Source organism: Pristis pectinata, chromosome 2 (genome assembly GCF_009764475.1).
Source record: "Pristis pectinata isolate sPriPec2 chromosome 2, sPriPec2.1.pri, whole genome shotgun sequence".
Classification (NCBI taxonomy): Eukaryota; Metazoa; Chordata; class Chondrichthyes; order Rhinopristiformes; family Pristidae; genus Pristis; species Pristis pectinata.
The window spans coordinates 50,350,194-50,376,232 of NC_067406.1; the positions used below are offsets into that span (position 1 = coordinate 50,350,194).

At 40.2% G+C, this 26,039-nt stretch overlaps 1 protein-coding gene across 1 annotated transcript in view; it reads left to right on the forward strand.

The window, feature by feature from the left end:
- Window positions 1-26,039, forward strand: part of LOC127585089 (interleukin-6 receptor subunit beta-like) — a 73,879-nt gene that overhangs the window by 32,190 nt on the left and 15,650 nt on the right. The window contains exons 3-12 of the mRNA XM_052042278.1: window positions 140-208; window positions 4,091-4,390; window positions 6,956-7,076; window positions 7,630-7,790; window positions 9,751-9,908; window positions 12,651-12,804; window positions 13,297-13,379; window positions 22,816-23,032; window positions 23,851-24,039; window positions 25,052-25,153. Of these exons, the coding sequence (XP_051898238.1) occupies window positions 140-208; window positions 4,091-4,390; window positions 6,956-7,076; window positions 7,630-7,790; window positions 9,751-9,908; window positions 12,651-12,804; window positions 13,297-13,379; window positions 22,816-23,032; window positions 23,851-24,039; window positions 25,052-25,153 (1,554 nt within the window). The remainder of the gene's footprint in view (window positions 1-139; window positions 209-4,090; window positions 4,391-6,955; window positions 7,077-7,629; window positions 7,791-9,750; window positions 9,909-12,650; window positions 12,805-13,296; window positions 13,380-22,815; window positions 23,033-23,850; window positions 24,040-25,051; window positions 25,154-26,039) is intronic.

Consider the following 26,039-nt stretch of genomic DNA (forward strand, 5'->3'; position numbering starts at 1 on the left):
ATATAATTGTTCCATATTTTGTTTTGAGTGACTGGCATAAGCATTTTTAAAAAATTGAATTTAATTATTAAAAAAAAAACAACCATCTTAATATTAAGATCAAATCATAAAGCTTTTTTATATCTTTTTAATTTTCCAGTTTCTACAGAAAAGGCGGTCTCCGTTTGGGCATGGGTAATGTTTTCAATAAGTTCATTTATCGTTGAAGGTAAGTATTATAAAGATTGAATGTGTGGTAGGAGTGCAAACTCATTTAATGCTATAGTGACCATTTTGCTGTCCACTGATTTGTTATGCATTTCCACTTATGCAGTTCTACGAATAAATATATCTGTATTTGTATGTGTGCATGTATCTATCTATCTATCTATCTATCTATCTATCTATCTATCTATCTATCTATCTATCTATCTATCTATCTATCTATCTATCTATCTATCTATCTATCTATCTATCTATCTATCTATCTATCTATCTATCTATCTATCTATCTATCTATCTATCTATCTATCTATCCACACACACACACACACAATGAGGATATATATTTGTATATACATATAATGAGGATATATATATCCTCCTTGCATCTCTGTCGTGATGTTGGGCTCCTGCGTTTCTACACTCCCTGCTCATCCTGAAGTCTACAGTGCTTTCATCTTTGTCTGTCTTATCCTTTCTAGTTTTGTTTCACATTATCTCTGTTTTTCAAAATCTTTTTCTCTGCCTTCGTGTTTTGTATTCCTATGCAAAATTCTCCCTACATTCCTAACATTTAATGAAGTCCATCTGCAGCGTGTGTAGACAAATATACATTAGACAGAAGGAGCGTGTGTCTCTTTATTCAAAGGCTCCACAGACTTTATAAGCATTGTTGAATCTCAGAGAGCAGTTAGTGATATGACAGCCTGAAAGCAAAAATGATGTTCGTAACCAATATTATATATACTACAATTTCTATGGCCATCTCTTTACGAAGTGCCAGTTATGTATAAAAGGAACGTTGATAGCATGGATATGAGGTTGGCTAAGATGAAGGAAGGTGAATAGTTATATTTTTGGACTGGAGGAAGGTGAATAGACACGGTGCCCACGGATTGATATAGGGGCTATTGCCCTTTTGATCTACATTAGTGACCTGGACATGAAGGTGCAAGCCTCAATTTCTGAATTTGTGGATGACACAAAACTTGGCAATATTGTGAACGGCAAAGAGGATAGATTGCAATAGAATATAGACAGGCTGGTGGAATGGGCATGTTACATATGCACCCAGCAAGAACGACAACGGTGCACTAGAATAAACGTCTTTACTGATTCATATCAATCAAAATACAGAAACTGAGTGACTTACAATTGTAGATGCACGAGAAGGTCTGCGGAGACCTAAAAGTGTACGAGTCGCCGAAGTCCCACGCCAAAAGTGAAGTTGCACGTGTCAGTGGGTGTTGTCGCTCCGCCGAGCGATTGGCTGGCCAGTGCGTGCATGTGTATAGGTGCGTGCATGTGTATAGGTGCGTGCATGCGTACTGCCACATTCGTGTCATTGATCCGCTGGACGATTGACCGACCGGCATGCGCACAGATGCACGCATGTGTGCATTCGCCGAATTTTTTGCCACGATCTCTGTATGGTTTGTCCGTACAGTTCAGGGCAGATGCATGGCAGATGAAGTTTAATGCAGAGAAATGTGAGGTGATGCATTTTGATAGGAAGAATGAGGAAAGGCAGAATAGAATAAGGAATACTGTTAAGAAAGGGGTGCATGAGCAGAGGAATCTGTGGGTATGCGTGCACAAATCATTGAAAGGTTGAGAAAGTGGTTAATAAAGAACGCACAATCATGGGTTTTATCAATAGAGGCACAGAATATAAGTGTGGGCAAGTTATAGTAGTCTGGCCTCAGTAGGAGTATTGTGTTGAATTCTGGTCAAAATATTACAGGAAGGGTGTGAAGGAATGAGAGTGGGTCTGGAAAAGATTTACAAGCATGGTTCCTGTAATGAAGGACAATTATTACAGGGTGGGTTAAAGAGGTTGGGATTATTTTCTTTGGTGAAGAGAAGGCTGAGGGGAGATTTAACAAAATACGTAAAATAATGAGGTATCTGCACAGATTTGGATATTGGGAGGCTTTTCCTGTTAGTAGTTCAAGGAATAGGGGTCACAGGTATAAAGTTAATGGGAAGAGAATTAATTGTGATTTGTGATTAAGTGCGCTCTTACACAGCCTGTGGTTCTGGAATGCCTTGCGCATAGATGTGATGGTTCCATTGTGGCCTTCAAGACAGATCTGGATAAATATATAGTGGAACAATAGGCCATGGAGAAAGAGTGAGTAGGTGGATCCAGGAAATTGCTCTGGTGGAGAGGCCTCCTTTTGTGCTATAATCATTTTATTATCTGAATCTATGGTAATTATACCCCTTTTCTTGTTCAACATCAAATTATTTGTTTGTCCAATTCAGTTAGGTGATTAGGTCATTGTTGGAAAGTGATTTGAATCATCCTGAGGATCTGAAAGGCACATTTTAAGTTCAAACCTTTTCTTTCTTATGATATTGTGCAGAATTTGTGGGAAAAGAAACACAAAATATGTGAGAAAGGAAGTGAAAAAGAATAAAAAAGAATAAGGAAGAATGCCTGAACAGAGAGAACAACATAAGATTAAAAAGAGGTGGCAGCAAGCTTAAACATTAAGTGAGAGAAAAGACAAAAGGTTGTGTGCAGTGAAACAAAAATAAAAGTGAAAATAATGTGGGGAGTAGAAAACAGGAGGGAGCGCCAAAATTACAGGAATTTCAATGTGCAAGTCTGATCATGATCTTGGAGCACTATGCAACATGATTATGTCTCTTAAATGGAAGCTGATAATATAATTAGGATAAAGAAGCTAAAAGTACAGAAGCCTGTCCGTTAATTTATAATTTCCCCCCTTCCCCTTTTGCTGATATAGTGCCTACTGGTACAGTCTGCTCCCCTGTGTTCCATTTAAGTAACCATTCTTCATGGGTAGGCACGAAGCCAACCTTGCTTCCAGCTAATGTTCACAGATGCTTACCTTGTAGCAGAACCACACTCAATAACAACCAGGAATGGACAACCCTGGCTGAATTTACCTTCTTCTCGGGCACTGAGTTCAGTTGAGACGTAGAGACAGAAGAGACTGCAGATACTGGAATCTGCAGTCTCTCCTCTCTTCGCCTGACTTGCTGAGTTCCTCCAGCATTTTGTCAGTTGAAACATATGTTGCCGCTTAAGATCACTTGCTGCTTCTTGCTGAGGATTCTACCCTGAATGAATTAGTTGTACATTGGTGGTATCTAACTCTAGGAAAAGTCACAGCATCACAATCAACATAAAAATAAACTTGTATTTAGTGCCTTTAATACAATAAAAGGCCATTGTATCAGATAATACTTGGCACTGAGCTGCAAATGTAAGTAACCGAGGTCCATACAAGGGAATAGATTTAAACGTGCTTAATGAGGAGAAAGAGAAATAGAAACATGGGGAGACTATATCAAAGGCATAGGAAGGTGTAGACACAGTAACCTGCACCATTGAGACTTGGTGTGAGTTAGGATGCAAGTTACCTCATGAGGGTGCCAGGTGCGAGACTGGCCAAGATAGCATAGAGTTAACAATGACTTGTACAATGGTTTTGGTAGCACTTCAGCTGAGGCAAGAAATCAGCCAAAGACAAAATGAGTCTCTCCAATCCAAACACCACCAGCAACTGCAACTACATTAAATTCTGAAAAGCAAAAAAAAGCCTACAGATACCGGAAAATGAAATAAGAATTGAAAATCTTGCAAGTATTCAGCAGGTCAGACAGCGTCTATGAAAGAGAAACAGAGTTAATGTTTCAGTTTGATGGTATTTCATTGCAACTATTCTGAAGAGAGGTAATCAATCTGAAATGTTAACTCAGTTTCTCTCTTCACAGATGCTGCTCGACCTTTTCAATACATTTAATTTGCCATACAATTTTTTTTATTTAGAGAATTGCACTCAGCAATGTGATTGATTTCCAAATGCACAGCCTTACTTGGCCTTGATATACCTTTTTTTTTCTGAATGGACAGGTGGATTGTCAATGCTTTGCCATGATGTTGATTCTACTTCAAAAGTAGTTAAACTACAATCATCTCTATCGCTGACTTGTGCATTGCGAAGGGAGTGCATTGAATCATTAGATGCAAATGCAAGTCATATATTCTGGAAACTAAACGATACCAAAATTCCACAAGAACAGTATCGTTTCAATGAGACTGTTTCACGTGTAACCTTAAAGCATTTTGATGCAGTGAAAGGCTATTTGACATGTCACATTAATATCAAAGGAGCACCAAATATCCTTCATCGTTTTACTATTAAAGCAGGATGTAAGTAGTCTTTCTGTAAGTAGTTTGATTTGGGTAAGAGTAAATTGCTCTCGGGGATAACACATTAAATATCTGAAAAAACGTTTGAAAATATTTACTGATCTTCTACTTACCTAAAACTCCTTATGTAGAAAATTCGCAAATTCTGAAGTTTCAGTATCATTACCAGCTACTCTTAAAATTTGCTAAACCTACAAAATTGGGGATGAACAACAATGAGTGGGTGTGTTCAAAACCAAGCCAAAGGATTATAACAGAAAAAGTAACAGAAAATGGTGCAAATACTCAACAAACCATCAGCGTCCATGGAGAGAGAAAAATTGAGTTAATATTTCAAGTTGTTGACCTTTCATCAGAACTCCAAAAATAAGAAGTGAACCAGAAAGAAATGAAGGTGAATGAGGCAAAAGACACAGATGGAAAGCACAGGAGGTTGCAGATGTTGGAATCTGGAGCAACAAAACAATCTGCTGGAGGAACTCAGCGGGTCGAGCAGCATCTGTGGGGGTGAAAGGAATTGTCGACATTTCAGATTGAAACCCTGCATCAGTCCTTTCAGTGAATTACGTACAAGAACACCCAAGTCGCTTTGAACATCATTTTCCCAATCTCTTACCATTTAAAAATACTCAAAATTTCTGCTTTTCCTTCTACAAAGTGGATGACAATTTTTTTATGTATTGCTTTCTTTCTATCTGGGGTTAGGCACCAATTTTAAACTGGCCTTTTTTATTCTTAGAATGTAGCCAATTGCACAAAAGTCCTCATGAGTTAAGAAATGGAATTTGGATCCATCTGTTTTATATCCAATTTAACTTACAACACTGGGGATGAATAACAATATGTACAAAACCAAGCCAAAGAATGATAACAGAGGTGAATCAGAATCAGGTTTATTATCACTGATATATGTCATGAAATTTGTTGTTTTGTGGCAGCAGTACAGTGCAAGACATAAAGACACAAAAATTACTATAAGTTAGAAAAATAAATAAATAGTGCAAAAGATGACCATCCCATTTCTATCCACTACCATAGGCTGAATATACCTGGAGTTCCCAAGCTATGACAGAAATTGGATTCATTTGGTTTAAAACTTTATTAAGGCTATGTCTGGATACATGCAATATGTCCAGGCTTTGACTGCAATTGTGCTTTGAGCCTCTTGTAACAATTGTGCTGAGCCTTCACTGCCGGCCAGAAAATTGGCACGTAAAGAAGAAATTTGTAGAGGGTCATGCTCCAGTTAGATACTGTGGAGCTGAGCAGAGAGCTGAAGAGAATTCTGTTGCAGGATCTGTAAAAGCTCCAGAGCTGTATTAGAAAAGATAAATAAATCCCAGGGATATTAGGTTATTGCCTTTTCCACTATAATTCCTGTTCTTCATGACCCTGTTCTATCCATAAGGGAGTGGTATGAAATTGTTCTGATTAATGAATGGCCGTTGGAGCATTGTACATATACAACTTCGTGTCATCTGCCCTAAGCATGTCAACAATCCCATCACCTAAATCTGCCTAGGAATCTACCACCCTAGGGAAACAGAAGTTTCACTCAGTTGCCAGGATCCCAGTTTTTGGCTAGGGATAGAAGTAGGAAAGGTGCGCTATCTACTCAGTTCAAGTACAACCAATCTGTGGATTTTGTCTGTGTGGACTTGGAGAAGGTCACTGATTCTGTAAACCAATCTGTATTGCTGTTTACATTTTAATGCATAATCTTGTTTTATGAGGAGAATATGCAGTCAAGGGAGATTGTAATGTAAGTAATAGCTCAAACAGTGATTAGGGCTTTCTGTTCTATCACTGGACTGAATTCCATTTATCTGGATGTTAAGCACATGCTGTGCATTAGCACTTTATATGGTTGTGGTTCAGTTCATTGAACCATAGAAAAAATAACTGAAATGAAAGCTATGAAAATTTTTTTTGGCAGTTGAACTAAATGTAATTTGTTGGCCTTCAATCACTAGGAGGCTAGATCAAAACGGTTAATGCCAAATGTCTGTTATTTTTAATTTTAAATGGAAATAAAGTACAATTGCTGATTTGTACCATGGGTATAATGTCTGTCAACAGTTGCTAGAAAGCTTGCTCCAAAATAAGTGAAGAGGAACCTCAAGAGCAGCATGGCGAAGAGGTGATTAAGATGACTTCATCCAGGTTGTTATCTTCCCATGTTCAGGAATGAGACCTGAAAATACAGGGTGGTGCTTGCAAAGTTTGTCTTCTGTGAAGACGTGGGGAAACTCAATATTAATCCAGAACATATGTATGACCACTGGACTTCATGATTTATTACTACAATATAAACAAGAAAAGAAGTTTTCTAATATTTTGCACAGCCTCTTTTAAAACATCCCATTTTTAATACTGAGATGAACTAAACTATGAAGAAGTTGCCCTTCCTTCTAACATGAACATCAGCTATTCTTCTGAAATGGATTCCAAAGATCTTGATGCCTGAATTAGTAAGAAATTTTATCTAGTGTACGTGGCAGAAATGCAATTCATAATGTGTATCATATTAAGTGTGACATTTCTGTTTCAATACTTTTTTTTCAGTGCCTCCTGAGAAGCCAAAAAATATTTCCTGTGTTTCATACTTAGAGAAAAATTTTACTTGTTTCTGGGATCAAGGGCATGAAACATATCTAGAGACTAATTTTACATTAATTCGAATAATGTAAGTAAGAAACATGATATATTTTACTTGATACCTGCCTTTTGGTCACTTCCCTTTTGCCAAATAAGCCTTTTTATTTGGGACTTCAGCATTATAATTCGGGTTACTTTAAAGTATAATGTTTGCTTGTCATTTCTGGCATGTGATTGGTACTGGAAAAGTACCTATAAAATCTGCTGATCTGGCCACATCTTGTTCTTTGCTGGAAAATTATTTGGGGGCATATCTCAATAGGCTAATGTTGCTTGGTGCTTTATCATGTGCTGAAAGAATTACCATAGTTCTGATTGTTTCTTGAACCTGCATTTTCCACACACAATTATGAACCTGGGAACTTTGTGATAATGAAGCTTGAAGAATGGAAGCTGGAGATGCCATGATGGTGCAGCAGTACTTCTGATATGAACTGCACTAATTGTACCTGTTCGGCACACATGCAATAAGATCAGCCTCAAGAAATCCTCTTGTTAACGTGTATATTATGTAGAAAAAATAAAATTATTTCTTCTTACTATTTTAGTAGTACTTAACTTTTTATTTGTTTGTTTTTCAGAGAACATTTTGGAAATGATACCTGTGTTAATACAAGGAAGAACACATGCTCCTTTTTTTTTCCGGCTGTATATGTTGTAGATTGCAAAATTATTGTTATGGCGGAGAATGCTCTCGGCAAAGCTTGGTCTGATCCTTTAGACCTGAAGATTCGGCAGACTTGTAAATATTCATAATTCAAAATACAATCTATATAGTATGGTAATTTCCATGGCTAATTATAAACTTGCTAGCACATAATAAGGAGAAAAATAGTAACAAACAGTTCAGAATAAGATATTTTTGAAACTTTGAAACTGAGAAGATAAAAGATTTGCAGAAAAGGTAAATCTATTTAAAATTAATCAAACTAAAGCACTTAAAGTGCATAAAATTATTTAAGAATATTTGAATAAACTCCACTAACTTTAAAAAAATTTCCACAGAATCTTATACCTAATCCTTTGCAGCTACATCCTGTACTCAAATAAATGGAGAAGCTTTCTGTGCCAGGCCAGTTGAGCAGATTCTTCATCAGAAGAGTTCAGGAATTGCCCCAGATCTGTGCTCCCATTGATCTCCATGAGGATTCAGGGTGAGGGCAAATATGGGAAAAAAAGACATTGTAAACTGACTACAACTTCAGGAGATCCATGTTCTTGTGAGAAATCCTGAAGATGTTGGCCAGCAGGAACATAGGGAAATCTTGGCAGATATGTGGGGAATTGTGGTATTTTATAGAGAACTGCCAACAGTTCTTCACAAAATCTGTGCCAATGAATATTTAAGAAAGCTCAATCTAAATTCTACAACCCTTGGATAGATAGAGGTGGAGAAAGTGTTTAGCTTTGAATTCACAGAGTGCCAAAATAGGATACAGAATCTTCAGTGCACTGCAATATGGACTCACTTTGAGCAGTTGGTCTTAGATAAGTCTGGTTCTATGTGGCTAAAATTGAGTGAAGAACCAAAAGATGTCAGGATAATCCTACAAAGTGCTGTGAGTACTCATGGGAACTCTATGCTGTATTCGTAGTGATCACAGTTCCTTGTCATTACCCACACATGTAAATTGACACAGGAAACATGCTTGAGTCAATACTTCACTGCAGCAAAGGAAATGTCAATAAAATATTGAGTTCCAGTTAGCAGGAATCTCACATGTCAATGAACAGTGTTGGTTTGATCCCGGTGGAATGGTATGAAGCCATTGGCAAAGTTTGAGAAAGTTGAGGTTCAGTAAAAAGCCTTTGAAGTGTATTTGAAGATGAGAAAAGGTATCAGTCAGTGAAATTTTCACTGTTGCAAATAATCCAAATACAAGGGAACAGAATTTAAAATAAAGAGGTCAGGTTGGTAATGCCTCAACTTAGTTATCTCATAGTCTTTGGCCATGAATTGTCAGTCATTTCAATGCATGTATCATCCAAGATTTCTTTGTGAAAATCCTCATTTTTCCTTGGATGAACTGTCTCACATCTTTGGGGAGAGATCAGAAACTTACTGTGATGGGTATCCACATTTTATCGATATTCTTTGTCACCTCACACGCTGTTTTAAATATGTGGAATATAGAATATATATGTACATAATTTAAAGTATTGATTCAGCAAAAGATGCCAGCAGTGAGCTTTCACTATTTGCATTATTGCTGTTGTTATGCCCAACATTTTATTTCATATGCATTCTTTCATCATTACTGGGTGAAAGGCTTGAAGCTCTCTCTCTGACAGCACTATGTGAGTGCTTTCATCACATGGATTGCAATCCCCTATTTCACAAGAGCTACTAAGTATAGAACCCAGCCTTACCCTGACATCTGCATCCTGATAGTAAATAAACACACATACATTATATACTATTTATTAAGGTGATGATTGTTCATAGGATGAATACTACTGTGGCATTTATGTATCAATATGCATCAATGCTGTTGTATTGTTCATTCCATTAAGGATAGTTCGTTTAGTTAAATTATCCCCTTGTTGAACTACGCTACATTAACCATTGTTTCCCAACAAAACCAAATATTTAAATTTGACTAATTTAGCACAGGTGAATGTAAAGTAAGCTTTTAATTTTATATTTTGCATTTGTAATAAGAGCAAATTAAATTGATCAACTGTTACTTTGTTCAATGCAGTCAGAACTGGTCCACCTCGGAATGTAGCTGTTCACTCTGTCCGAGGCCAAGGGAGCTCACTGCTTGTAACCTGGCAAGACCCCACGGAGCTGGCACCATTTATCGTTTTACTTTATAACATCCAATACCAAATGGTTGGTACAAGCAAATGGATTCAGGTACATGGTCATTTTAATCTATTGTATGCTCCTCTTTTGAAGTAAAAAGCAACTTTTCTGCTTCTGTGCTGGAAGATCTGTGCAACATTCTGGGTAATATAAATGTGTCATTGATAGTTCTAATAAATAGAACTTATTATCTTGTTAATAACATCAGTAGATAATATATTTCTTCACAATAAGACTATTTCTTCAAACCTGTTCCCTGCACCCAAGATTATAAAGGATAGATCTGATTGAATTGATCTTCCTAAAGTGCATGATTCATGTCTGTTCAAGGGTCACAGGGATCTCATAACTTTAAATGGTAGTGTAAGTTCCAATTTTGCTCATTGATAACATCACAACACTGAAAACCATCTAACTACTATTAAAATCGAGACAATATATTGTACTGCATTACATTGCATCCTGATAACAATGAAAGGGATTTAGCATAGTCCTGTCTAATATTTATTTCTCAGTTAAAATCATTGAAGCAGATTTTAACTGATCATTATTACATTGTTGTTTGTGAAAGCTTCTGAATTGGCTACATTGTTTCCTGAATTGTTTTTAGACATCCTGAATGGTGAAGTATAAATGCAAGACTTTTTTCATAGTAGAAGGTATTCCATACAAGATGCATACATTTGCTCAAGCAAGCTGTCACCTCTAATGGGCAGCCCTTTTCTTTACAAGCTAGAGGGAGTGATTGAGGCAGGTACATTAAGAACATTTAAAAGGTATTTGGACAGGAACATGGATAGAAAAGGTTTAGAGGGATATGGGCCAAACATGGGAAAAGGGACTAACTTAGATGGGCATCTTGGTTGGCATGGACCAGTTGGACTGAAGGGCCTGTTTCTGTGCTGTATGGCTCTATGACTCTATAATTTCTGCTGTATTCCTCCTCGACTCAATGTTCTCAATACCATTCTGGATACACTTTCCCACTTTAAGTAGTCATGGACTACAGATTCCCAGGAGTCAGTAGTCCTGTTGCAGTTCCTCAAGGAGGCTTTGAGCACATTCTTGAATATTTTCCTTTGTTTACCTAGTAAACTCTTCCCATGATAGAATATAGTGTCTGTTTTGGAAACCTGATACTGAGAATGTAAGTGATGTGGCCTGCCCGATGTAGCTCACTGAATATAACTAGGGCTTCAATAATGGTGGTGTTGGCCCAGGAGAGGACACTGGTACTGGTTCACTTGTCCTTCCAGAGAAGCTGGAAGATTTTTCAGAGGCAGCATTGATAACATTTTTCCATTACCATGACATGCCTGCTGTACGTAGCCCCGGTCTCAGAGGCATGTAGGTGGGCAAGAGTCACTACTCCCTGGTGGAGTATAAATTTTGTGCCAGGTCTGAAGTCTCAATCTTCAGATACCCTTTTCCTAATCATCTGAAGTCTGTACTGGTGCATCGAAGGCAGTGGTGAATTTCATCATTGAAGTCTGCCTTCATCAGGAGTATCTTCTGGGATATAGAAGAGGTCTACATTTTCCAGGTTTTTGTTGTAAACTTTCATTGTTGGAGGCCGTGTGGTGTAGTGAGGGCAGGTAGGTAGAAGACCTTTGCTTGCAGATGTTAAGTGCAAGGCACATCCTCTCATATGCTTCAGTGAAAATGTTGACAACATCTTGGAGCTCAGCCTCTGAACGTGTCCAAATGCAAGTGTTGTCTGCCTATGCAGCTCGACTACTGAGGTGTGGGTGGCTTTGGTTCTGGGGTGACCATAGGGATAAGCTGTAGACAAGTTTATCTGGTCAGTAAGTGAATGGAAGCAGTTAGGGAGTGAGAAAATTGAGAAAAGAACTGAGACAAAAGAATGTAGGTGTTGTGAAATGCAGAGCAGCAGGACATGCCTGGCTGGTCAGGCTGGGTATGTCCTCCACTTCCAGAGGAAAAGTAGGAAAAGAAGGGAAAATAAACAACAAACAAGCTGAGCCAATATTACAGATGGACAACTGACACAGACAGGAATCAAGTTACCAGAAGTTGCAGAATTCAATATTAAGTCCAGAAGATTGCAAAGCATCCAAGTGAAGATGAGGTGCAGTTCCTCACACTTGCATTGGGCCTCATTGTAACAGTGCAGGAGGCCACAGATTGATCGGTCAGAGGGGGAGCGGGATTGAGAATTAAAGTGACAGGCAACAGGAGGCTCGGGATCACATTAAGAACTTGCTGTTTGCTTAGAGATATGGCCTTGTTGACTTGTCAGTCAGGAGTGGTTACACCAGCTGTGGGATGGTGTCAAGTGCGTTCATGTCAAGGACAGAGTTATGGTTGAGGAGGTCTTCAAAGTGTTTCTTCCAGCAGCTATACAGACCCACTTCTGGTGCTTAGTGGGCTGGGGCCATAGGTGTTTGGACCATAGATGGCTTTTACAGTGCTGAGAAACCCATGGCTGTCAGTGAGTTGCTGAGTCTCCTGCACTCTCTCCATCCATCATCTATTCTTTAGATCACATGTCTTCTTCTGAATCTTTGCTTTTTCTTTTAGCTTAAGAATAGGTGGAGCTTCCAATCCAGGAACACCTTATGTTTATGTTAATTAGCTCCTTCATCTCTTGTACCTGCTCATCAAACCAGTCCTGCTTCATTATTTAATTCTACTATCTAACTAGACAACTAAAGATTAGGTCCACGTATACTTTTGGAAAAGTTATTAATGTTTGACATTTTGCTCATATAGACACCACTGTTTGAACAATATATAGTAAAACTTATTTTTGTAACAATTATATTTTCTTAGGTAACAGAAAAAGAAGAAATTATTAACAATTCATTTGTAATTAAGAATCTCAAACCCTTCACTAGCTATACAGTAGCTGTGCGATGCATTGGTAAAGAACAAACCATATGGAGTGACTGGAGTAACAAGGGAACTGGATTAACTTCTGAAGCTAGTATGTAATAAAACCTGGATAAACTAATTTTTATAACGGGGAAAACAATATCATAAAATTTTGATAAGAACCATAGGAATGCACTTGTCAGTGGATTCAGCAATCAACCACTGACAAATCAAGCTCTGTAAGCATACTTACTTGTCTAACTCTGTTAGATCTTGATCTTGTGCAGACAATGTTGAATTGTAACAAAAACTACTTGTCCTCTATGTTCCAAATCTTTTCATAATTTCCTTTCTTCTCTGTACCCTCCCTCATCTGAAAGATTATCTTTTTAACTCACCAGTCCTGTGGAAATGCAAAATAAATTTGGAAAACGTTAAAGAGGAAGGTGGGAGACTGTAATTTCTTATTAATTATCTAGAGCCGAATGTCAGAGATGAAAAGAAAGTTTGGTATTTCTGTAAAATATGGAAAAAGTAATTGATTGGGTTAAAATAACCTGTTGTGGAGTCCTAATTTATTTATTTTTCCATTTTGTACTTCTAGAACCATTGATAGCACCAGAACTATGGAGGCAGATCAAAAATCTTGATTCTCAAGGAATTAGAGAAGTACATCTTCAATGGAAGGTAACTTGTTTAAACTGGCTAATTGACTACAAGAAGAAATTTGCACAGATAAATGGATATAAACCAATGAAAAAGTTCATTAATTTTGATTCAGATTTCCAGACCTTCTCTATCTTTTCTGAACAGTCTCTGACTCTTCCCTTCTGGACTACTCTCACATGGGAGACAGGCTTCCCACTGGCAATTACAAGCTCACTGATTACCGAGCTATGAAAAGTCGACTTGAGACGTTGACTGTTTCTGCCTCCACAAATGCTGCCTGACCAGCTGACTATTTTGCAACACATTCTGTTTTATTACGCTTTTTAAACATTCCATTTCCCCTTTCTCCATCTCCGCTACACCCACTCTAATGATGCCACAGTTTCTGAAACATCTGTTTTCTCAGCCAAAAAGACCTCTCTGCCAAAGTAGTTGAGGCCCCTGATTTTCATCTCATTTTTTTATACTTGACCCTTGATCCCTCCCTCCCCACCCATTGTATTTGATAGATCATTGTCCACTATTTCTGTTATCTTCATTGCAATCCTATTATCAAATACATCTCCCTTCCCCTGCCATTTCAATATCCAAAGGGACTGTTCCCCAATCTGGCTGCCTTTTATCCTTTACACTCACCCACCCAAGCACAATCCTGAACTCCCTGACATCAACCACTTCAATTCTCCATCCACGTTCACTCTAACTTTCCTATCCCTTTGTTACTTGCATAGTTTCAGTGAAGCTCACACTGGAACATTCTCCTGGGCACTTTGCATTGGCCAGGGCTTAATGTTGTCTTCAGTAGTTCCAAATCTTAACGACGGATCCCATTTCCTCTGTGACAACAGGTGGTAGTTAAGTAGACTGTAATTCTGTGGATGGGATAGCTGGATACTAAGATGAGAATTGGTTCTCCAGAGAGATGATTTATAGCCCTGAATTGAGCTCTTCCTTCCATTACACTCCCATGTAAATGGAACCTGATTCACTTTTTAATGTCTACAAATTTAGCTAGATAGATATACCTACAAAATATCCTGACTTTTGTAAGTTTCTTGCATTCATCTCTTTCTGCCTCCTACTGCCTGAAAGTTATCACACCTGTGATGTAACTAACTTGTCTCCAGCTAATCACTTTCCAATTCATTTACGTTTACATGCTTTCCCCTTCCCACAAACTATTCCTTCTCATAAATCCTTCATTTGTTCATTTCTTGGTTGATGAAGAGTTATGCGCAAGATTTCCAGCATCTGCAGTCTTTTTTTATTTTCACCAAGTTTGCCAATTGTCTGGTGTAGGCTAAGAGAGCAGAGTCACTAGCTGCAGCGTGGAGTGATGGGAATCGTAGCAATGATGAATTGGGGCAGCCCTTGGGACACACTGTATCTTCTGCTATAATCCAAGGTGCAATTAAGTTAAACTGATAATGAATCAAATACAACAACCTTACTTACCATTTGCACAGCAACCAATTTCTTGCATTGATTTTAATGGAATTGTTGTATTTGAGTTAGCACGGGCTCAAAGAACTGAATTCCCAGCATTAGAGATGGAAAGTTTGTAAAGGTTCATGCCTCCCATAAGTCCTCTGGTGCAGCAAAGGACAGCCAGCAGTGTGGGCAGCAGGGTACGTGTGGGATGCTGCCAATGGCTTGGGCCCATGCCAACACTAGAAATATGAGAAATGGGGTTAACCCTGGGTGTAAGTGCTGGTGTTGGGACAAAAGATGTCTGATGTCTCCATATGAAAAAGCTCATGGAGCAAAAGTCTTTTGTTTTGGCAAAAGTTATTAATTTCCTTGTCTAATAACCAAAAGAGATGATGAACTTGATTTTGATTTTAGATTCATCAGGTCAAACTTAAAAACATTTTTTAAAGTGCTTTATTATTTTGGAATACAATGCCAATAAAGAAAATATTTACAAAACTTTTTAAAGTGATTTATGAATGCCTGGTGGGTATTGAAAGCATACTCGCCACAGACTGAGTATAAAAGCAGAAGTTGGCTTAGTAACTGCTCAGATAGCTGAACTCATTGTCTTGATTTCGAGTTTGATGTAGTAATCGGGCTGTGTCCGTGGACTCCAAGCATGCCCTTCCCATTAGCTGTTTCTTAGTAAAGAAATAAGGCTGCAGATGACTCGCAGCTGTTAAAATTCCACTGTCCTCCCCCACCGTTGTTACGTCAGTACACTTAACTCATGCATTACAGTTTTCAACTCATTGTTACAATCTGAGCATACTTTGCCAATTTTTGTCTTTAAATCGGTTGATGGTTTCTTACTTAGCAGCTAAGATTCCCGTTGTTGGAGGCTAAAGTTAGACTAAAGTTCAATTTCAATGGGAAAAATAAATTAACATTGTATTGGGTACCTAATTAAAGCTGACCTTCGAATTATTCCTGTGTTAACTTATGCGACTTGGATGGCAAAAGTTGTATTTTTCTTAGAATTTTCTTTCTCCAAATTGTGCAAGCAAAAGGGTTTGTAGGAAATGTAGACTGAGTCACAGTCTGTAAGGCCTGGCAGACAAGAAAGAGAATATCATAGTATTTTCTGTTAATGATTACATCAACTGATCAAAATAGAATCGCAGAATCATAGAAAAGTACAGCACAGCAAAAGGCCTTTTCAGCCCACCCTATCAGTGCAACCGTAATGAATTGACTTGAATGGAATTGGTTTATTATCGTCACACGTACTGAGGTACGGTGAAAAACTTGTCTTGTATACTGTTCATACAGATCAATTCATTACACAGTGCATCAAGGTAGTACAGTGTAAAACAATACAGAATGCAGAATAAAGTGTCACAGCTACAGAGAAAGTGCAGTGCAGGTAGACAATAAGGTGCAAGCTCATAATGAGATAGATTTTGAGGTCAAGAATCCATTTTATCATAGTAGGAAACCGTTCAATAACCTTATAACAATGGGATAGAAATTGTCCTTGAGCCTGGCGGTATGTGCTTTCAGGCTTTTGTATCTTCTGCCGAATGCAAGAGGGGAGAAGGGACAATGTCCTGGGTGAGTGGGGTCTTTAATTATGCTGGCTGCTTTACCTTTGCTGTAGTTTACAACAGGACATCGATAGGATGCAGAGCTGGGCTGAGAAGTGGCAGATGGAGTTCAACCTGGAAAAGTGCGAAGTGTTACACTTTGGAAGATCTAATTTGAAGGCAGAGTGCAAGTTTAATGGCAGGACTCTTAGCAGTGTGTAGGAACAGAGGGATCTTGGGGTGCACATCCAAAGATCCCTCAAGGTTGCCGCGCAGGTCGATAGGGTTGTTAGGAAGGCGTATGGTGTGTTGACCTTCATTAGTCAGGGTATTGAGTTCAAGAGCCGCAAGGTAATGTTGCAGCTCTATAAAACTCTGGTTTGACCACACTTGGAGTATTGTGTTCAGTTCTGGTTGCCTCATTATAGGAAGGATATGGAAGCTTTAGAGAGGGAACAGGGGAGATTTACCAGGATTGCCTGGATTGGAGAGCATGTCTTACGAGGATAGGTTGAGCAAACTAGGGCTTTTCTCTTTGGAGAGAAGGAGGATGAGAGGTGACGATAGAGGTGTACAAGATGATAAGAGGCATAGATCGAGTGGACAGTTCAGAGACCTTTTCCTAGTGCGAAAATGGCTAACATGAGAGGGCATAATTTGAAGGTGATTGGAGGAAGGTATAGGGGGGATGTCAGAGGTAAATTTTTTACACAGAGAGTGGTGGGTGCGTGGAACGCACTGCAGGCAGAGGTGGTGGAGGTAGATATATTAGGGACATTTAAGAGACTCTTAGATAGCCACATGAATGATAGAAAAATGGAGAGCTATGTGGGAGGGAAGGATTGGATAGAAATTAGAGCAGGATAAAATGTTGGCGCAATATTGTGGGCCAAAGGGCCTGTACTGTGCTGTAATGTTCTATGTTCTTAAGTATAGACAGAGTCCATGAAGGTGAGGCTGGTTTCCATGGTGTGTTGAGCTGTCCACAACTCTCTGCAGTTTCTTGTGGTCCCGTGCAGAGCAGTTGTCATATCAAGCTGTGATGCATCCAGATAGGATGTTTTCTATGGTGCATCGATAAAAGTTGGTGAGTGTCAAAGGGGATGTGACAAATTTCTTCAGCTTCCTGAGGAAATAGGGGTGCTGGTGAGCTTTCTTGGCCGTGGCATCCATGTGGTTGGGCTAGGACAGGCTATCGGTGATGTTCACTCCTCGGAACTTGAAGCTCTCAACCTTCTCGACCTCAGCACCGTTGTGTACTGCCCCCCTTCCTGAAGTCAATGACCAGCTCTTTTGTTTTACTGACACTGAGGGAAAGGTTGTTGTCATGACACCATGTCACTAAGCTCTCTATCTCCCTATCTCCTGATCTCCCCAATCTATGGTCACTGTTCCCAAAGGGTTCCTCCACAGACTCTTCAATCACTTTTCCATCCTCTTTGGATTTGGTATTCACAAATATCAAGAATGCATACAGAGCTGTCCCCCGCCCCCACCTTGGCTACTCAGACCACGTCTCTGTTATGCTGATTCCGACATACAAACCACTCCTTAGACGCAACAAACCCTCCCGAAAGCAGATAAGATTATGGCCTGTGAATGCAATGTCAGCCTTACAGGACTGCTTTGAAAACACGGACTGGAGTATGTTTAGAGAAGCAGTGACCTATGACCATACCATGTGGTGACTGACTACATCAACAAGTGCATTCACGATGTCACTGTCATCAAAACCATCACCACATGCGTCAACAAGAAGCCATGGCTGATAGCAGAGATACATCAACTGTTGAAAACTCGAGACGCTGCCTTCAGGTCAGGTGATGTGGCAGCCCTCAGGACAGCGAGGGCCAACCTGTCCTGTGGCATCAGGGAGGCAAAGAGGAGTTATGCCCAGAAGATCCAGGGCTACTTCTCTGATACCAAGGAGACAAGACATCTGTGGCAGGGCATCCAGGCTATCACGGACTACAAGCCCCCACCTCGCACTTGCGACAATGACGCCTCCCTCCCAGATGCACTGAATGACTTTTATGCTTGGTTTGATGTACTTAACAACGAACCTGTGAGCAAGACACCTCCACCACTCAATGACCAGGTAGTTTGTCTGTCCTCAGCTGTGAGGAAGATATTATCCAGAGTTGACCCTCGGAAATCAGTGGGACCTGATAACATACCTGGCTGTGTGCTCAGGGACTGCACAGACCAGCTGGTAGATGTATTCACCGACATCTTTGATGTTTCTTTGAGCCAAGCAGTTGTCCCCGTATGTTTCAAATCTACCACCATTATACCAGTGCCTAAAAAGACGCCTGTAACCTGTTTAAATGACTACCGCCCCATGGCACTGACTTCAGTCATCATGAAGTGCTTCGAGAAGTTAGTCTTGCAACACATCAAATGCATTCTCCCTCCCTTACTGGACCCCCTTCAGTTTGCATACCGCCCCAATCGGTCAACCAAAGATGCAGTGTCCTTTGCCCTCCACCTGGCTTTGTCTCACCTAGATCAAAAAGATGTTTATGTTAGGATGCTCTTTATAGACTTCAGCTCCGCCTTTAACACTATCATCCCACAGAACCTCATAAGGAAGCTAAACCTACTGGGCCTTAGCACCTCCACCTGCAATTGGATTTTGGATTTCCTCTCTGAAAGGTTACAGACAGTTCGTATTGGAAATACCATCTCAAAAATCACCAGGCTGAGCACTGGAGTCCCCCAGGGCTGCGTGCTCAGTCCACTGCTGTTCATGCTGCTGACTCATGACTGTTCTGCCAACTCAAGCTCCAACCATATCATCAAGTTTGCTGATGATACAACAGTGGTGGGCCTCATCAGCAAGAATGATGAAACAGCTTACAGAGAGGAGGTGGCGAGGCTGGCAGATTGGTGTTCAGTCAACAATCTCTCCTTGAATGTGGACAAAACAAGAGAGATGATTGTGGATTTTAGAAAGGCTCAGGCTGACCACTTACCCCTGTGCATCAATGGCATCATTGTACAGAGAGTCAGCTGTTATAAGTTCTTGGGAATACATATAGCAGACAACCTGTCCTGGTCAACTAACATCTCTTCCCGCGCCAAGAAGGCACAGCAGTGCCTCCACATTTTACAGTGGCTGAAAAGAGCAAACCTACCCTCCCCCACCCTCACCACATTCTACAGGGGTACCATTGAGAGTGTCCTGACCAGCTGCATCTCTGCCTGGTACAGTAACTGTAACATCTCTGACCGTCAGTCTTTGCAGAGAATTGCGAGTACAGCGAGAAAGATCATTGGAGTACCTCTTCCCTCCATCTCGGATATTTATAATACACGATGCACATGTAAGGTTTATAGAATCATAGACGACCCTTCTCATCCCTCCCATGACCTACTTGTACCACTGCCGTCTGGCAAGCAGTACCGGAGCATCTGGGCCAGAACTACTAGATTGCACAACAGTTTTCTCCCCCAGGCTGTCAGGCTCCTGAATACCCTGGTAGACAAATGCTGTGTCAAAAGCTCTGGTTTGCACAACGGCGTATAAGAACTTTGGCTGCTGCTGAACATGTTTATACAATGAGTACAACACTCTGAGCTTGTATTTCTCTTTGTCCAAATCGGTTTTGCACTAACTCTGCACTAAATTTGTATTTTGTATATACCATTTTTTTGCACTATTTGTACTTGCACTATTTTTTTTGTTTTTTGTTTGTGTTTATTGTATGTCTTCTGTTCTATGTATGTCCTCTGTTGTGTGTGTCTGGGGGAAACAACATTTTGTTCCGCCATGTGTTTTTATAGCATGGATGAATGACAATAAAGTAACTTGAACTTGATACCCTATGATGCCTGTCTATGCTAATACCATTTGCCTACATTAGGCCCATATCCCTCCACACCATTCCTATATAAGTACCTGTACAAGTGGTTTTTAACAGTTGTAATTGTATCTGCCTCTACCACCTCCTCTGGCAGCTTTTTCCAAATATTCACCATCCTCCATGCGAAATACGTACCCCCCCCCCCCCCAGATCCCTGCTAAATTTCTCCCCTCGCACCTTAGCCTGCTGACTGTGAACTCTTACCATTTTTTAAATGCCTCCCACTTATCAGATCTTGTTTTCCTCCCTCACAGCTGCTCCCAGTCTACCTCTCGTAGGTCCTGTCTCACACAATCAAAATCCACCTTCCCCCAGTTTAGGGTCCTAACTCGAGGATCAAATTTATCTTTTTCTATGTCTACCTTGAAGCTCACCAATCTATGGTCACTGTTCCCAAAGGATTCCTCCACAGACATTTCAATCACTTGTCCATCCTCACTCCTTATGATGTCAATTACAGCCCCCTCCGTCGTAGGACTCTCTAAATACTGCTTCAGAAAACTCTCTTGAATGGGTTCCTCCCCCTCTAAGCCCCTTGCACTCAGGTAATCCCAGTTGATATTGCTAAAGGTTTTGTCAAAGTATACAGCAGGATATAGATCAATTGGAAATTTGGGTGGAGAAACGGCAGATGGAGTTTAGTCTGGACAAATGTGAGGTGGTGCATTTTAGGATGTCAAATGCAAGAAGGAAGTAGAGAGTTAATGGCAGGACGCTTAGGAGCGTTGATGTACAGTGGGATCTTGGTGAGCAAGTCCATAGTTCCCTGACAGTGGCCACAGATGGATAGGGTGGCAAAGAACGTGTATGGCATGCTTGCCTTCATCGGTCAGGGCATTGTGTACAAAAGTTGGAAAGTCATATTGTAGCTATATAAAGCTTGGGTTAGGCCACCTTTGGAGTATTCTGTGCAGTATTGATCACCTCATTACAGGAAGGATGTGGAGACTTTGGAGAGGGTGCAGAAGAGGTTCACCAGGACGTTGTTTGGATTGGAGAGGATTAGCTATAAGGAGAGGTTAGACAAACTTGGATTGTTTTCGCTGGAGCATAGGAGGCTGAGGGGCGAGCTGATAGAAGTATATAAAATTATGAGAGACAGACAGGATAGAATCTTTTTCCCAGGATGGACTTGTCAAGTACTATAGGGCATAGGTTTACGATGAGAAAGGGAAAGTTTAAAGGAGATTTATGAGGCAAGTTTTTTTACACAGAGGATGGTAGGTGCCTGGAACATGCTGCCAGGGGAAGTGGTAGAAGCAGGTGCAATAGCAATGTTTAAGAAGTATTTAGACAGACGCATGAACAGGCAGGGAATCGAGAGATTATGGACCTCATGCAGGCAGGTGGGATTAATTTAGAATGGAATCATGATCGACAGAGACATCATGGGCCGAATGGCCTGTTCCTGTGCTGTACTGTTCTATATTCTATGTTCTTAATTAAAATCCCCTACTGCTCTTACATTCTTCTGCTATTTGCTTACATATTCATTCTTCTAATTCCCGCTGACTATTGGGAGGCCTATAGTATAACCCAATCAAAGTGACCACTCCTTTCTTATTCTTAAGTTCTCTCCATAAAGCCTCATTGGATGATCTTTCAAGGATATCCTCTTTGAGTACTGACATAATGGCTCTCCCTGATCAGCAATGAAACATAAGATATCTTTATTAGTCACATGTACATCGAAACACACAGTGAAATACATCTTTTTGCATCGTGTTCTGGGGGCAGCCTGCAAGTGTTGCCACGCTTCTGGTGCCAACATAGCATGCCCACAACTTCCTAACCTGTACGTCTTTGGAATGTAGGAGCAAACTGGAACATCGAGAGGAAACCCACGCAGGCATGGGGAGAACGTACAAACTCCTTGCAGGCAGTGGCCAGATTTGAATCCGGGTTGCTGGCGCTGTAAAGCGTTATGCTAACTGCTACATTTCCGTGCCCGCCCTCACATCCCCCCTCACTCACCCCTCTGTCATGCCTGAAACATCTATGTCCCAGACACTGAGCTCCCAGTCCTGCCCTATGTTTCTGTGATTGCAGCAATATTATAATCCCATGTATGGATCCACGTTTTCAGCTCATCTGTCTTACTGGTGAGGCTTCTTGGATAAATGCAGTTAGGCCTACCGGCCCTCTCATGCTCCCCCTCCTGTCCCTGCCTATCCTTCCCACTGGACTTGCCTGGTCTATTTTCTACTTATGAGTCAGCCTGTCTGCCCGCTGCACTGTCATTCTGGGACTCACTTCCTGCCTCACTAGCTTCAACCCTCCCGAGCAGCACTACCAAACTTCCCTACAAGGATACTTGTCCCCCTTAGTTCAGGTGTAACTTGTCCTTCTTGTACAGGTCGCCCCTGCCCCAGGAGAGATCCCAGTGATCCAAACATTTGATGCCCTCCGTCCTGCACCAGCTCTTTAGCCACAATTTCAACTGTCCTCTCTTCCTATTTCCATACTCATTAGCACCCTAAAAATCTTGAGTGCAATAACAGTGACAATGAATCATAGCACGGCTTTGCAGCAAATTCGCAATCCATACCATGGGAACTGACAGGAAATGATCTGCTATTTTTGATGCAGGCTTTGAACAAGTCTAAAGCAAATGGAATCATATTGGGATACAGGATATGGTCTGAGAAACGATGGGATCAAATGATGAGACAACAGGATAACACAACATCTTTGAATTATTCCTTGTTGCTGACACATGAAGCACATGTTGTAACCGTCGTTGCTTATAATTCAGTGGGTGATTCTCCTAAGGCAGTCTTGATAGTTCCAGCAATAAACCACACAGGTATGTCTCTGATGCGACCCAGTTACTTAACTGAAAACTTTTTGTAGGAGATGCAAAAGGGTGAATCATTATCAGGAATATTATACAGTAAACATTATTGTGTCATTCTATTGTTCCTGCTATCTCCAAATTTATTGTCTCCATCAGTCTGTACTCACAAGACTTTGCTTACAGAAAAGGGGTGTGCAATTACATTCCTTTCTAAGACATTCTTGAATGCTTCTAAGTGGCCATTCACATTACTGAACTGGGAATCCAAAATTATCTTCATTCAACTTATTGATACATGGCTTTAGTGCATTGATACATTCCAAAATCAGCCACGATTGAATGGCAGAGCAGACTCGATGGGCCGAATGGCCTAATTCTGCTCCTATATCTTACAGTCTTGTGGTGTTTAGCTGCTATTTCCCTACCACAGACAATGGACCAGATGGGATTTGAAGCCAGCTCTTCCTTCTTATTTCGGTGTACCACAGGAAGACAAAGTGCCAAGGAGAGGATAGATCAATGTGATTAGATGTGGGTAGTTCTAGCCAAAGGCAAGCAGTAACAATGGGTTGAATGCCTTCTTTGTAATAAATATCCGTGATATTATGGAGCATCACCGCTAATTATAAGTACCTCCTGGCAACCAATTTCAGAGTGCTATCTGCAGAGTTTGAAATAGATTCCTTGCCATACATAATGGCAGTAGATTAAAAAGTAAAGTGGTGACAGTTTGTTTCTACTGCATAACCATAATGGCTGTAATTTTTCACTTATATTATGTTTCATCCCATGATATACATTAATACCTCTTTATTTTAACAAAAAAGCTCCCACGACTATTCAGTATGTTCAAGTTACATCACAGAATAATCGACTGCTCGCAGAGTGGAAGACTTCAGAACGACCAGATAATGGATATATCGTAGAATGGTGTTTGTTTTTGGATACAAGCCCCTGTGCTGGGCCATTGCACTGGCAATATGAAGGAAATACTACTGAAATGGCATACTTACAGGGTAAGCATTTATTATGCTACATTAAAGGAATACTGTGTTGATGCTAGTTTAAGATGATTATAAAAAGACCACTGCACCAAATGTTCTGAGGGATAAAAATTGAGAAAACTGTTCCCACACAAGAATATTCAATCTCTCCTTCCCTGGGAATGTTGACTCACACAGGAGCTGGAATCCACAGATCATATTCAGATGATTATTTTTAGTGGATGAGTTTAAATCATCAGCTGCACTTAATCTCCACTTTGCCAAAGGGCCACATAAGCATTCATTCATTCCACTACTGGCACAGAGTGACAGGGATGTGTATCATCCACAAAACACATTCCAGTTACCCACCCGTATTATTCCACCAGCATCTCCCAAAGCCACAACCTGTCTATCAAGAAGGACAAGGTCAGCACGTGCATGGGAATACCCCCACTGACATGTTCTCGTCCTGCTGCACACCATTTTGATCTTGGAAGTACATCACCATTCCTTCATAATCACTGGGTCTAAATCCCAGAAGTGCCAACCCAGCAGCACTGTAGGAGTGGTTTCACCAGAAGGACTGCAACAGTTCAAGAAGGTGGCTCATCATCACCTTCTCAAGGCCAGTTAATGAAGGGCAATAAATGCTGGCCTGTCAGTGACGCATCAGAGTAAGATGTTGGATGGAGAGGAGGAGTGGGAACGTAGTTGCAATTTGCTAAAGTGGCAAAGACAAGAGATGGAACATGTCTGGTTTATGCACTGTAAGAATCATATCTACCCTAGATAGTACAATTAACTAGCTAGGCAGCCTGACAATCCATTTAATATTTAATGGTTAATGGTCCAATGCTAAAGCATACCAACTGCCAATAACTAGATCTTTGAAATCTCCTCAACTTCAAAAATTGTGTTAATATTTTCATTAAAAGATCACCAGTGAAATGTTATGAATTTTGTGGTTATTGTCCATATTTTTTAAAAAATGTATAGAATCTGACGAAACAGCTGCATGGCTTTTCATTTTATTCTTTCACAGGAGATTTGAAACCATTTGTGTGTTATAACATCTCTGTTTATGCTGTGTACAATGATGGTCCAGGAAATCCATGTTCAACACTAGCATATCTGCAACAAAGTTGTAAGTAAATACTTAAGGGGTAAAGAGGGGTTTCCAGAGACCTTGATGTGAAAGAATGGTTTTGGTATATTATAATGATTGTGTGATGGCATATCTGAGATCAGGCAGCATTATTCTGTTCCAGAGATCCAGTTAACATCATCAGTTTAGAAATGCAGCTGGCCAAGTTGGCTCAGTGTGAAGTCCACATTTCCTGATTTACAAACAAGACGTGTTCCAGAGAGGATAATAAAATTGAGGCAGTTAAAATAATTTGAATGGTTTCGAGCATTTATAATTTCTTGCTTTTCGATTGGAGTTAAAATAACTTTCCTTTCTCCTGTTTGGTAATTAACCGTAAGTAGTATTTGTGCAATATTACTATGCTTTTTGATTGAATTCCAAATATGTTGCATTTAAAATATGATGTTACTTTACTTTTTTTATTTATCCTAATTTTCACATTACCTTGATTTATAGCTATTTCTCTTTAAATAACTATTTGCTGTATTTATTGAATTATTTGTAACATTGAGTGACATTGCCAAAGGCACCAGATTGCCAATCCAATAAGATTGACTCAGTCTGTAGAGGGCAAACTCAATAGGAAAAATACAAAGGTTGGCTTATCAATACCTGATAGTGGTGATGGTGTTGTGGAAGAAAGGATGACCAGTGGCCTTGGGTGTGAGATCAGAGCCTGATGGCAGGGGACCTAGGACTTCACGGGATCAAAGAATCAGAGGTCGAGATCTGGGGGGAGGGCAGTTTCTAGACCCAGTTTATTGGTGGTCATTGACTGATTTCATTTCTAGCCAGTGTGTGGATGCAATGCAAATGGGGGAGATGTAATCCCAAGCAGGTGGTGATGTGAAAGAAAGAAAGTAAACCTTGCACATCTATGAAA